The following is a 13,252-nucleotide window of genomic DNA, read 5'->3' as shown; positions in this document are numbered from 1 at the left end:
TTTGATGTAATATTCAGTATTAGGGTGTGCGGTCTGATAATAGGCCTATGTCTCCAGCAAAAGAAACATTTCAGTTATCAGTACAAAACATCTTCTATAAGGGTCTTAAGGCAGGTGTTTGAAAGCCACCAGGAGGAAGAATTAAAGCGAGTGTGTGGGAAAGACTGGGAAGACTGAGCTCGTGTACGTATTCATGTGTGTGTTCTGCATTACAAGCACACAGCTGATCATAGCCGTCGCTGTCCTACTGCTGAGTCCCTCCACACAAAGAGCTGATTGAGGACCACTGGTCTCCAAACCCCACATATCTGGCTTTCCCCATCTCATTGTTTCTCACAGTCTTGACTGTTATTCAACGATCACTGGATCCGAACATCAGCGAAAGGCATGCCAAACAATGAGGCAATCCTATGGCCTAGTTCAACAAGTGACAACACTGACGGCCACGCTCTGCTTAGCACTGCCTTTAAAAGGTGAAATTTTAAGGATACAGTTTTCCACCTAAGCTAATATGGTCATTTAAAGTGAGCTGATGCAAAATAAGATGTTCTATAGACATTTAAGGAGTCAGAATTGTTCACAATGATTGTGACTTGGGACAGAATTCAAGAAGGTTCAAACTAGCTTGCTGAAAGCTATTAGCAATATACCTTTTAAATCATGTGTAATAACATGGTCGGCATCACACACATTAATCCTGAAATCTGTACTCAACTTAAACAAGAAGAAAGGCAAATGCTAAACAGCATCCCTGCTGGAAAAAAATAAACAAACAAACAAAAAAAAAACAGACCCCAAGCTGGTCAAACTTCTCCATCATGACAAGCCAGGCCAAGCTGGTTGCCCACTATGACGAACAAGACCAAACTGGTGCACTGAATATTTTGTCAAATAAAATTATTTGACAAAATATTCAGTGCATCCCTACTGGTGAATTATGCTGTAGTTCATGCTGATCCACCAGTTTGGTCTTGTTGGTCATAGTGGGCAACCAGCTTGGCCTGGCTTGTCACGATGGAGCCACCAGTAATAATTTTGGTTAAATTATTTAACCACAAAATGGCAAAATAAGATAAAAGATACAAAAAATTTTATTCTGAATACCACCACTTTCACTGAAATGCAAGACAAAATTACACCCAGGCTATATCCTTTATGCAATAATGAAAAAAGTGAAAAAACCTGCATTCATTATTTGATTTTAGTTTGTTTTTGGTTGAACATTTTTATTGTGGTGCACCCCTATAAACCAGAATGACCAATAACACCAAAATGCCTACCAGCATCTTAAAACATGACCAAAATAATATGCAATATACACTATAACCTATAGAGCCACAAAGCAATGTTATGCTAATCATATATCCTAGCAGTGCAACTTAGATCATACATTTACCTCAGCACTGCCATTCTAATTACGATACCCAAGTTGAATGTAGCTAGCTAACCTGAATTTATACAAAGAATAGGAATCAGTTTTTAGATAAACAACAAATACTATAGCTCAGTTAAATGTATGTATGTATGTATGTATGTATAAACGATTTACCTTTTACTTATTTAACTAAACACTGTTATTTTGCCATTTTCAGGCTAAACGTGCATTCCTAAAAATTACATACAAAGAGTCAGAAGATATGTGAAGGTTTACTGACTTTTTTTTTTAGGTAGCACATGTCTGTATTACTGTCAGTTTCTCTATAATGCATCATTTCACATGAAGTTTAGAGTACTCCTCATTTAGTAAAAATCTCAGTGATTGAATTATACAGAAAATTCATTCTTAGGTAGGCTTGACAGTCTCGACAAGCTGAAATAGATTCAAATCCTTCTCTTTATTCTGCAAAGCACACTTCTTGTATACTACTGCAAAATATACACTTTTCTATATTCATTATTCCAGTAGCTGATTATACTGCCAGACACTATTACAAGAAAGCAGGAGAGCTCTTCTGAGGCGAATACATAACAGACTGTGAACAGCTTGAGCTATGAAACCTTGCTAATGCCTCTCACTTCCTCAAACACATGGCCAACATCTGCTGCATTTACACAGACACAAGCCAAGACGTCATCACACACCACCTAATATGAAATATAAAACCAAGTCATTGCAACTGTACTGCAAGTGCATGCACAGCACTGTCCATCTGACTGGAGTGCTTAATGTAGACGACTACCACTACCAAAACGAAAGAAAGTCAGAGAGAAATTAGCACTTCTTTTTACTATAAACACAGCTGTTAAAAAGCACCACAACACGGTTACTTTCCTCCAACCATGACAATATTATGTTCTGGCAAACAAGCTGCTTATGAAACCATTTCCCTAGAGAGGAAAAAGGGGAAACAGTGCTGCTGATGTGCGTAGTGAGAGTGCTACACTTGTTTTGGTTGAGAACTAAAGACGGCTGCATGTGGTCATTGTCAAGCACACACTTTGTATCTTTAAAACAACAACCTTCTGCAAAAAAAAAAATATTTTATAAATTATCTTTTAATTCGTTAAAAAACAGTTTATAACACTTCCATTGGTCCGGTCATAGTTAGAGCCATAAGAAACAGGTGTGACTGCAGCAGGCAAGCCTTCTTTTTCTTTTACCTGCTTGTATCCTGAACTCAGGTTGCAATTTTTGTGATTTGAACTTTTTTCTAACTCAGGTATGTCTGTTATAATCTGGAATAGCATGCTTGTATACAGCTTTTGGATAAGTGCTTTAATGTTAATACAGTAAGTGCTTAAACAAATCTATTGTGGCCAAAACACTCCCATAGGAACACACTAAAATTCACCCATACATTTTAAATGGCTCAATGAAGATAATGTTTAATCGTTCAGCTCTGGAACACATCAGTCCAGAGAACATGCACAGTCAACTTTCTCTTCATTGGTCTTCAGTACTGCCCGTCATTGAAGGAGGAGCTCTTGGACAAACCATCCCACATTTTAGCCAAAAGTTTGTGGACACAGCTGTATTAGCCAAACGTATAAACATCCCACCTTTTATCCAACAGTTCTTAGACTCAACTAATTAACCAAATGCATGTGGACAGAACTGGACTGGCAGCCTTTCCAGTCTGTATCCCGATAACTCTCAGGTTCGGCTCCCCAAAAAAACTAAATTGATTAACCAAGAACTATACCAAGGGAACACCTTAGCAAACACCTTTGCAACAAACACCGGCTCAGCATTTATATTGACGGAATATAAAGAACAACTACCAGGTTGTGAAACATGGAGATGAAGTGTGATGCAGGACAGCGATGATATTTAGCTAGCTACTAATACAAACAACAGTACAAAGCTATATACATCTAGATATCAGCTGAGGTAGCTGAAACCTGGCAGAATTATCTGTTAACCTGGGTTATGTCATTATTGTACAGTGTATTTTATGAATATGTTCTTCTGATGGCTAATTAGGATTCCTGGTTGTTTGCAACTTGTACATGTCTATTGTTCTTTAACTTAAATCTTTTGTTTCAATTATATATCTAAAATAGTTTAATATTGTCTATAGTCTTTAATTTATGTTAGTTTTGTTACTTGTAGCTTGTGTGCTAGTGGACAACTAACAAAGTAAGACTTTCATAGTCTTGAGATATAAGCTTTTCCTGGGCAGTGGCATGTACTAACACATGTGGGCAACAACAGTAGATTAACTAACCTAGGTTATGTAGTTATATATCCTAGCTATGTTAGCTGTCTATTAACATCTGGATGTTGCTTCAGGGTGATGAAGTCTAGTAATATCTAAGAGGAATGTCCACAGCCAAGAGCTAGCTATCTACTACACTTCTACTGTCACATATTTGGTTTGTAAGACAGCATTTTTATAAACCTAAGAAGGTACAGTGTTGGTCTGTGAACTAGAATTACTGAAACCTGTTCTGTCCAACAGAATTCACAGTTAATTAGCTAAGATAATGTTAACTAACGTTAACATCATATCAGCCCAAAAATCCCACAACAGTGCATCTCTAGTTATGACAATGTTATTTGCCCACAGCAATGTTAGGTTAACAGGTTAGCTAATGAAACTACATATTTCTGTCAGACCTAACTTAAGTCAGTCTCAGTCACCTGTGTGTTAGTAGGCGACAAGTTAGCAAAGTTAGAATTTCATAGTGAAGTATAACAATCCTGTTTTTTATGTGCACAGGACAATAAACACTGGGTATGTAAAGACCAACTAGCTACCAGGTTCACAAGTGAAAATATCAGCTAAACGTGGAGATATAAGGTTTTAGCAAGGCAGTGACCATATGTACTAACGTGTGTGAGCCACAACATTAGGTTAACTAACCTGACGCTAGCTTGTTGGCTATAAACATCTGTGCGTATCTCACAGGAACTTCTCCAGTCAGAGCTACTACTACACTTCTACGGTCATATATTGTTTCTGTTAAACTGCATTTATATAAACCTAAGAAGGTACAGTATTAGTGTCCAAAACAAAGCAAAGTTTAATTAGCTAAGCTAAAGCTAATTAGCTAGGTTAACCTTACATTAAATCAGCCCAGAATTCCCACAACGGTGCCTTTCTAGGTAATTATATAATTAATGCACACAGTGCACTTATGCAACGATCTTTGTCCACAGAAACGTAAGGATAGGTTGGGTTAACTTATTTCAGTATTTACTTTTCTAATAAGCTTGTGTGTTAGTGGACGGCAAGCTAGCAAAGATAGACTTTCATAGTGAAGTGTAACTGTTCTGTTTACTGTGTACAAAATATCAGCTAAACGTGGAGATATAAAGCTTTTATCAGGCAGTGACAATATGTACTTATATATGTGTAGCTCACAATAGTAGGTTAACTAACCTAACACTAGCTTGCTGGTTATAAACATCTGGACGTTAGTTAGTTATAGCTACTTCATGGTGCTGGTAAGACTGGTTAATATCTATCTATCTGACTGACTGCAACGCCCCCAGTCAGAGCAACTACTACAGTTCCACTGTCACATATTTGGCCTGTAAAAGAGCATTTTTATAAACCTAAGAAGCTGCAGTGTATGTGTGTGGACTGGAATTACTGAAAACTAACTATGTCCAGCATAAATCACAGTTTAATTAGCTGCTCCAGTCTGGCTAGGTTAACATTACAGCCAGTGCTGGCCTCTCACTCAAACTTCACCACGGAAGAAAATGGGCAAAAAAACTGACAACACGCGATTGACAACTGCAACAGCCAATCAGCGTTCAGAACAGCGTCATTAACATTCCAGGACATAGGCCGACAGCCAATCAGAAGACGCGGTGGTGGATTGTAGTTGGTTACTGGTGTTGGTCGTTGGTTCTCCGAGGCGGCCCAATCCCCGGCCTGGCGGAGCTGCCACTGGCCGGATGAGCAGCAGGGGGAGCGGGGCAGCGGCTTCACCGCGCTGTCCCCCTCCCCGAGCAGGCTTCCCCGGTAAGCTTTCTGCAGTAAAGCGCCCACACACCGGGTTGCTACTTAGGTTAACTGACTAGCCTCCAAACACACACAGTGCCGGCCTCTCTCTTTCTACAACTAGCTCCGGCTAACTAAGCTAAGCCAGCTGTGTTTGGAGCCGGCGAACCAACACACAGCAAACATAATAATAAAGCGAATCATAATAAAAACACGCTCACTTACCCAGAAACTCTCCAGGAAATAAGGCGCTATCATCTTGGTGTCCTCCCTTCTCTCCACTGCCAATCTTCCCTCGTACTTTTAATTAGGTTTCTGTGATATCAGACGCGCTCAGTCCGCCGTCCTTCTCACGGTTTTGTTTTGTCTGCGGATTTTTCTCTTTTTTTCCTCCCTCTTTCGTGTCTGCTCGTTTCCCCCTCTGATTCCAAGACTCCTCCTCCTCCTTCTGCACCGCCGGCACTTGTCTGCTGCTCTCCCGAGTCCGGCCGCGGCCTCAGTCAGCAGCACACAGCGCTCGCCGGGTGCTGTACTGTAGTGCATTACTGCAGGAGAAACAGCGACACCAGCGGCCAGACTGAGGAACAACACCACAGCCTGTGTGATTAGGTCTGCCACGATCACAATATTTTGTGGACGATATATCAATATGGCGAATTGATTTTTGTGATAAACAATATTATCGTCAATATCTTTTAAAGAGCATATTTAAAGAAAACAAATTTAATTAATCATAGTTATTCCTGTCACATTTTTTTATAAACAATATATCATCAAATAAATAATTGTGATATGCAATATTGTCATTTTAAGACCATATAATACAGATGATATTGTTTTATTACGCCTTTATTTCCTTTTAAAGAAACCCATTTAATACTGGAATCATAGTTAGGCCTGTCACGATAACAATTGTTTTGTGTATGATATATCGTAGAAGAAATCATTGCAATAAGCAATTTTATAGTCATTTTAAGACCATACAGCTCTGGAAAAAATTAAGAGACCACTTCAGTTTCTGAATCAGTTTCTCTGATTTTGCTATTGATAGGTTTATGTTTGAGTAAAATAAACATTGTTGTTTTATTCTATAAACTACAGACAACATTTCTCCCAAATTCCAAATAAAAATATTGTCATTTAGAGCATTTATTTGCAGAAAATGAGAAATGACTGAAATAACAAAAAAGATGCAGAGCTTTCAGACCTCAAATAATGCAAAAATGCATATTCATAAAGTTTTTAGCGTCCAGAAATAATTTGGGGGAATAACCCTGGTTTTTAATCAAAGTTTTCATGCATCTTGGCATGTTCCCCTCCATCAGTCTTACACACTGCTTTTGGATAACTTTATGCCTCTCCTGGTGCAGAAATTCAAGCAGTTCAGCTTGGTTTGATGTTTTGTGATCATCTTCCTCTTGATTTATATTCCTGAGGTTTTCAATTTGGTAAAGTCAAAGAAACTCATCATTTTTAAGTGGTCTCTTATTTTTTTTTTCCAGAACTGTATAGTATAGATGATATAACTGCTTTGTAGGGGTGTTCTATATCGTATTGTGCGCATTACTATTGCCAACATTTTAAATATATCGTGAATGATATTATACCCTAAAATATAATATCACCCACCCCTAATTATCACATCAGGGTACCCCTTTTTGCTGTTTTTAGCAAAATAAAAATTCACACTGTTCTCATGTCCTATTATATATATACTAGAGACAGATTATATCTGTCCAGTATCATCCATTTCACTTCAGTCCTGGATATATGGAAATATCTGGAGTACATTATTAGTATCATGACATTCTGTTTATATTTTTTTATATCTCAGTTGGGGTGTGCCATATCATGTCATATGCAGTAATAAAATTGAATTCATTTAGTTGCATGAGTGTATTCTTAATTCAGTGTGTTGGCATATTGCCAAGAGTATCGTTATCACAAAAATATCATGATATATCGTGATATTTTAGGGCAATATCGCCCACCCTTATTGCTTTGTTATGCCATTATTTCCTTTTAAAGAAAACCATTTCAATTAATCATAGTTAGGCCTGTCACAGTAAACAATATATCGTCAAAGAAATCGTTTCGATAAATATTATTGTCATTTTAAGAACATATAATATAGATAATATAATGGCAAAAAAACAAAGCACTTATTACCTTTTAAAAAATAATATTGGCATTTTAAGTCCATTAAATGTCACAAATATAAGGATAACGCAACATCTTAACAACAAAATCATGTCCTTTTTTATGCTGGTTCTCCCCCAGGAATGAAGCGTTTGGTGCATTTCCATCAACAGAAATGGGTTCTGGAAACTTAAAAGTTTCCAACTGGAAGTAAACTAAACTAGGTTACAGTGGGTTCTTCACCACAAACTGAGAGCTGTTGTGCAGCTCCTTTTTTTTGACGATTCTGTGACTTCTCATCAGTTTTAGTAAAACCGGTGCAAATGTGGACTGGTTTGCTGAAAAGCACCAATACTCTGGAACCAGTTCCAGAACAGTATGGAGCAATTATTGAATCACTACATTACATTTTGGCAGACGCTTTTGTCCAAAGCCACTTACAATAGTGAAGTACAAAAGTAATAGAAGTTAAAGGTAAAAACATCTTTAGACAGGGCCTAAAGGAGGTCAAAGGGAAATAAGGGGATAGAGGAGTGAAGGAGGGGAAGAAGGAAATGAGGTTAGAAGTAGTTAGTGTGTTAGAGGTGTTAGGAGTCCTTGTGCAACTGGCTAAAACACATTTCACTGTTATAGTTATATTTTTGTTAGTGCATTTGTCTAGTCATCTAGTTCCCCATGGATTTTAGATTTATCCAAACCATATTCTTACAATTATTTACAGCTCAATACAAAAAATAATAATAATATACACATACATATACACACATTTTGATGTACTTGAATTTTCTTAATTTGTCATTGTTTAACTATTTATATGCTTTAATGTTATTTAGGTTTTGTTGTGTGATGATTTATAAGGCTATTATACAATTACATGAATCTAGTGCAAATTTACCACCGTGATCTTACATTAACACAAAAATTTGGTACTGAGCTAAAAAGGAAAAAAAACTTTTTACAATAGAATTGTCAGGTTTAGCTACTTTAAGCAATCTTGTGTTTTGCCAGAGCTGAAGACTAAAGATGAATTTATGTTGGTCACAATGTTGAAAGTAGGCTTTCTTTCTTTCTCTATCTACCCTGAAAACATCCTTAGTTCATTTCAGACTTCATACTACTCATGTGAAAATTCTGTAGTAGTAAAATACACTAGCCAGGTTAATATTAATCACTAAAGTAAAATGTGTGTGAAATGCAGTCAAATGATCTTACCACTTTAACCAGAAACCAGAAGCCAAATGCAACAGAAACGAGAAGAACAGTTTATGAAAACGGTTTATTTTCAACAATGTACAGATCCAAGCAGTGATACAAACTCACATCCATCACAAGGTCATACAAACGTCATTACAAAATTACTACAATATAGATTATTTGCATGATCCAAAATATTTGGTGGCCCCCAAAAAAATTATTACCTTCGATATTTCCATCTCTGAAATTGAGCAGCTTGCCAAAGACGAAATAAAAACTAAAAAAAAAAAACAATTCTCATATAAGAGCAATGGGAGCTAATGAGCAAAAAGGATTTACATGGTTATTACATTATTCCTTAACTATTATCTCCCCTAACAGAGCATAATACAGTAGTTGGTGCAGTGCTAAAGTGACACATTTTAAATAGTACTTACAAAAACAAAAAAAGTAATAATATCGTAAGTATTTAATATTGTGCAATCTCTGTCTCCTAGCAGAACAGATTCCCCCACAGGTATCAAGTCTAATTGCAAGGCATCACAGTAAATACTGCACTTAAATTTCATTAGCACAAGTTGCTACTATTCACATACTATTGTGCCAGTTTCTCTACCACCCTGTTATTTCACTAAAACAGCTCTGAATTGCTTTACGTTAAAGTGGACAAAGCTTCCAACACGTGCTCACCTATTGTTAACGTGTGCCTGTTTCTTTCTTTAATTTCCTTTTTTACCCCCCCAATAAACTGTAAAACTTTCCATTGGCAAATAGTGGAAAATTAGTCAATGCCTGATGGATTTAGTGCTGCAGATTCTCAGCTGATAGATGGAGTGTTTACAATGATACTCAATCTACCATCTCTCTCATAACAATCAATCTCTACTGATCAGTGAGAGCAGTTTGCAGTGTTACTCAGAGTTGGGGGATGGGCTGGAAAAAAGGCATATATTAAAACAATTAAACAAAACTGAAACAAAATACAAATGGTAAACATGCCTCCTGAGGATTCTACAACATAAAATATTCAAGTAGAAAACATCACATAGCAGCGTTCGTATATTTAAGACAACACACTAACAGCATTCAGTTTTTTCAACATTGTCATTTTTCAGTGGGATCGAAGCACCAGCACTGAATAAAGCCAAGCCTTTCATACTCTTTGCTGGAATGTGACAGACAGACTTTTAACAATCTTAAACAATCCTACCAAACAAACATCTTAAATCACATCAAATAAGTCGAAAAAGCCTGATCATATCCCGTGGTGTTTTTTTCTTCAGATGGCACATAAAACCGGTCACCTTCATTAGCAATTTTAAACATGATGAACTATTAATGTGTTTCTAAAACACCTTTTTTCTAACGCACTTTGTTTATAATTGAACGGGGTAAAAGTTTTGCTTATATTTCAGAAAATATACATTTGGTTTGTAGAAACATCTTTTAGTAGCTAATACTAAACATAAATCATTCTTGCTTTTTATACAGTCTTCCAAGTGCAGAAGATTGCCAAAATAAGAAGTACTGCTGCTGATTGCTCTGACCTGCAGAGCTATTACAGTTAATATCTCTGCCTAAAGTGATCTTCAGAAGCCATGTTCCAGCTGCCTTCAAATCTGGACTTTGAATACAGTTTCCATTCCTGGATTTTTATCAAATTTATATTAAGTAACCTAGATGAAACTAGATGGTCAATCAGTGACCACCATTATTTATTTAAAGCAGCTTTAAATAGTATTTTACCTTAAAATCAGCTGTTAGCTGACCTGTAAGAGGGAGAGTAAGGCTGCTCTCATTGCTACATCAGGCTTGGCACAACTGAAATTGTATTCCTGTATTTCTGGGTAACTGGGCAGGACAGTGCTTTAGAGAACGGTGTAAATCTGCATAACCTGAGTCATAAGTGCTAAATCTTTAATATTACTTTACTGCCTCAGGCCAACCACATTTATTTCATTTATTTATTTCCAGAAATGCATGTGTAAAGCATGTTTTTTAGTAGTAGCACAAAGCACTATTAAAAGAACAAACAACCCTACGCTTCCCAGCTGCAGGGGGAGACCAGGACCCAAAAAAGCACATTCTATTATAATGCTTTTTTAACATTGCCGTCAAGCAAAAGAAACTGGATTCAAGGTCTAGAGTTAAAGGCCTCTGTTCTAGCCAAATCTTCCCAAATGCTTTCTTTATGCCTAGGGATACATTCAGGCAATTTTAAGACTTGCAACATTGTATGCAAGACACAGACAAACAAAAATTGATTTTTAATACAGGACAATTTTCAGTTTTCTTGTTTACTTCAAACGGGAGTTGACACTCATTAAAATAATCAAACAAAGCAAAAATACAGATGACACTGCAGTAAAATGTCAAGTAAGAGGGGAACAGGGGAAGTAGCAACAGAAAACTGCTTAAAGGGCCACCAACATGCATGAATCAAACACTTAAGTACCCATCTTATTCTAGTCAGTCAAAAATGTCAATACAAGCATTTGCAAAATCATGCTTTTGGTAAACTAAGCCAAAAAGAGGAGCCACTGAGAAAATGCCAAACAAGAACAATTCTTGGGTTCAGTGTTGATAGATCAGTGATTAGTTCAGGAAAAACCTCGTAATTGATATCAGAGACCATGGTCACAAATTCACATGAGGGAAAAAATATCTAAAAAAAAAAAAATAAAATAACAATTTAAAGCGCTAAACAGATGCAGTAAGTCACTGTGCTCTGATGTACCTCAGTATGTCCTTCACCTGCTCCTTCACCTTATGCATGCGTAAAGTAAAGAACGGTTTAAGACAAATCACTTTTTTAAAAATCACAAACAAAAAGCACTTCTGTACTTGTTACAAATGGTTTGTGGACCCTCACATTTCTACAGTTACATCATGAAACAGTAATCTAATCAGACAGCATACCTTTAAACTCAGCATCAACTTCATCAGTTTATCCATCTACTGCTGTGCAGTGTAAAGAAAACAAAACCACTGACTGCACTGCACTTTCAGGCAGTGACATTTTACCTTGTAACATCTCATGCGTAGTCCTGTTCCTAGCTTCTAACGTCCACCTGATCCAGTACTGAACGCGTTAACCCAGTGCTGAGTGGGTGGATCCAGTTTTGGTATAGTTTTTCAGTGTACAGAATTGTCTTCTGGCATTTTCCTAAATTCAGTCAAGCCCTGTTACAGTGACTTATGTTGTTTATCCCCTTAATATCCTGTCTAGGTTTAAGATGAACAAAATAAAAAGAAAAATGAGCTCTAACAGTACAAGTTGTTTCTGAAAATGTTTTCCTCTCTAGTTTAGTTAGCTGGGCTTTTAAAGGTTTTCTCTTTCTTGATGTTGTAGTTCTTGAGCTGAGCCGCAGCAAACTCCACCCTCCCACCCCATCTAGAGGGACTTAGGGGTCCAGATACCCTGTCCCAGCCAGACCACCCTCCCCCTATAAAGGGCAACATGTTCCCTGGGGATTTGAGGCTCCCATTATTTTCCATGATCACCTAATGAAAAGAAAAGAACATAGTGGGGTTCTGTTGAAATGCTGGTTAAGTAAAGATTTCAATTCAATGTACATACAACACATATTCAACATTAACTTAATTAATAAATACACTTTTAGTACCTCTTATATCGGGCCAGTTTCTCTAGGAGTGATTAGACTCCATAGAAGGCTGTAAGCCGCTCCTTAAGAGGGAGGGGGAACTGATCTGAGAAACGCCTCCAATTCTCTTCTCCCACCTGGTTCTTAAACCCATGTAGGATCTAACAAAAAGCAAACATAAATAAAAATCCAACACGCAAACACACAGGATAAAAAAACGTTTCACTGAAAAGTAATAAATTAGTTCTAAGATACAGAGACACTGAACAACAATACATCATACACTTTTATAGTTACTACTTTAGTGCATTCTGAGTTTACCTTATAGAACATGTCTCGTAGATCCTCTTTAGGGTTCACCCATGATGCAACAGCATCACAGAAAAATATAAAGTCCTAGAAAAAGGAGGATAATAGTAAAGAGACAATTTTGTAGATTTTCTTTCTCTCTGAATTTTTCTCTAGGACCACCTAGGTCTGACTGGTATTTACTTTATGTGCGATGGCCAATACAGGTGGAGGGGACTTTATCAAGTTGTGCGAATCATAAATAATTCTAAAATAAAATAAGAAAAATAATAAGAAAAATAAAAGCCATAATTAAGCATTTACCATGATGAGTCTGACCTGTTCAGTATCCCATGCTTTATTATATGTATTGACACACATGCTGTAAGTGCTCGTATTCCCAGCTTTCCTCATAACGTGAAAAATCGTACTATAATCATCTCACCTGCACCACACCTCCAGGGTTGACAGTGATCATGGTGCAGATTCCCCTGAAGGCAGAGTCTTTCTCTTCATTGTCTCTTATATTGCGCAGCGAGGTGCACCTAATGAAGGAGAAAAGTCGGTTTTCAAATAACAAAGCCATGCCATTACTCTGCAACTGGAAAATGCATACTGAGTTTAATGCCA

General features: G+C 37.1%; 2 protein-coding genes across 13 annotated transcripts in view; both read right to left on the bottom strand.

Moving 5' to 3' along the window:
• The window catches only part of fcho2 (FCH and mu domain containing endocytic adaptor 2), an 86,497-nt gene extending 80,589 nt beyond the window's left edge, over positions 1–5,908 (bottom strand). For 5 of the 11 annotated variants that reach the window (XM_049474937.1, XM_049474948.1, XM_049474959.1 and 2 more), the window contains exon 1: positions 5,622–5,907. In XM_049474937.1, coding sequence (XP_049330894.1) covers positions 5,622–5,654 — 33 coding nt within the window. In that variant the 5' untranslated portion in view covers positions 5,655–5,907. Of the gene's footprint in view, positions 1–5,621 lie in introns of all 11 variants that reach the window. The other 6 variants (XM_049474897.1, XM_049474907.1, XM_049474914.1 and 3 more) reach the window with 3 other exon arrangements.
• A 2,884-nt stretch (positions 5,909–8,792) lies between these two features.
• Positions 8,793–13,252, bottom strand: part of tnpo1 (transportin 1) — a 31,213-nt gene continuing 26,753 nt past the window's right edge. Inside the window, exons 21-24 of one of the 2 annotated variants that reach the window (XM_007259621.3) lie at positions 13,068–13,167; positions 12,656–12,730; positions 12,356–12,495; positions 8,793–12,233 (exon numbers count right to left, since the gene is read on the bottom strand). In XM_007259621.3, coding sequence (XP_007259683.3) covers positions 12,388–12,495; positions 12,656–12,730; positions 13,068–13,167 — 283 coding nt within the window. In that variant the 3' untranslated portion in view covers positions 8,793–12,233; positions 12,356–12,387. Of the gene's footprint in view, positions 12,234–12,355; positions 12,496–12,655; positions 12,731–13,067; positions 13,168–13,252 lie in introns of those variants that run through there. The other variant, XR_455653.3, reaches the window with a different exon arrangement.

This window comes from Astyanax mexicanus, chromosome 1, assembly GCF_023375975.1.
Source record: "Astyanax mexicanus isolate ESR-SI-001 chromosome 1, AstMex3_surface, whole genome shotgun sequence".
Classification (NCBI taxonomy): domain Eukaryota; kingdom Metazoa; phylum Chordata; class Actinopteri; order Characiformes; family Acestrorhamphidae; genus Astyanax; species Astyanax mexicanus.
This window is presented reverse-complemented; position numbering and strand designations above follow the sequence as displayed.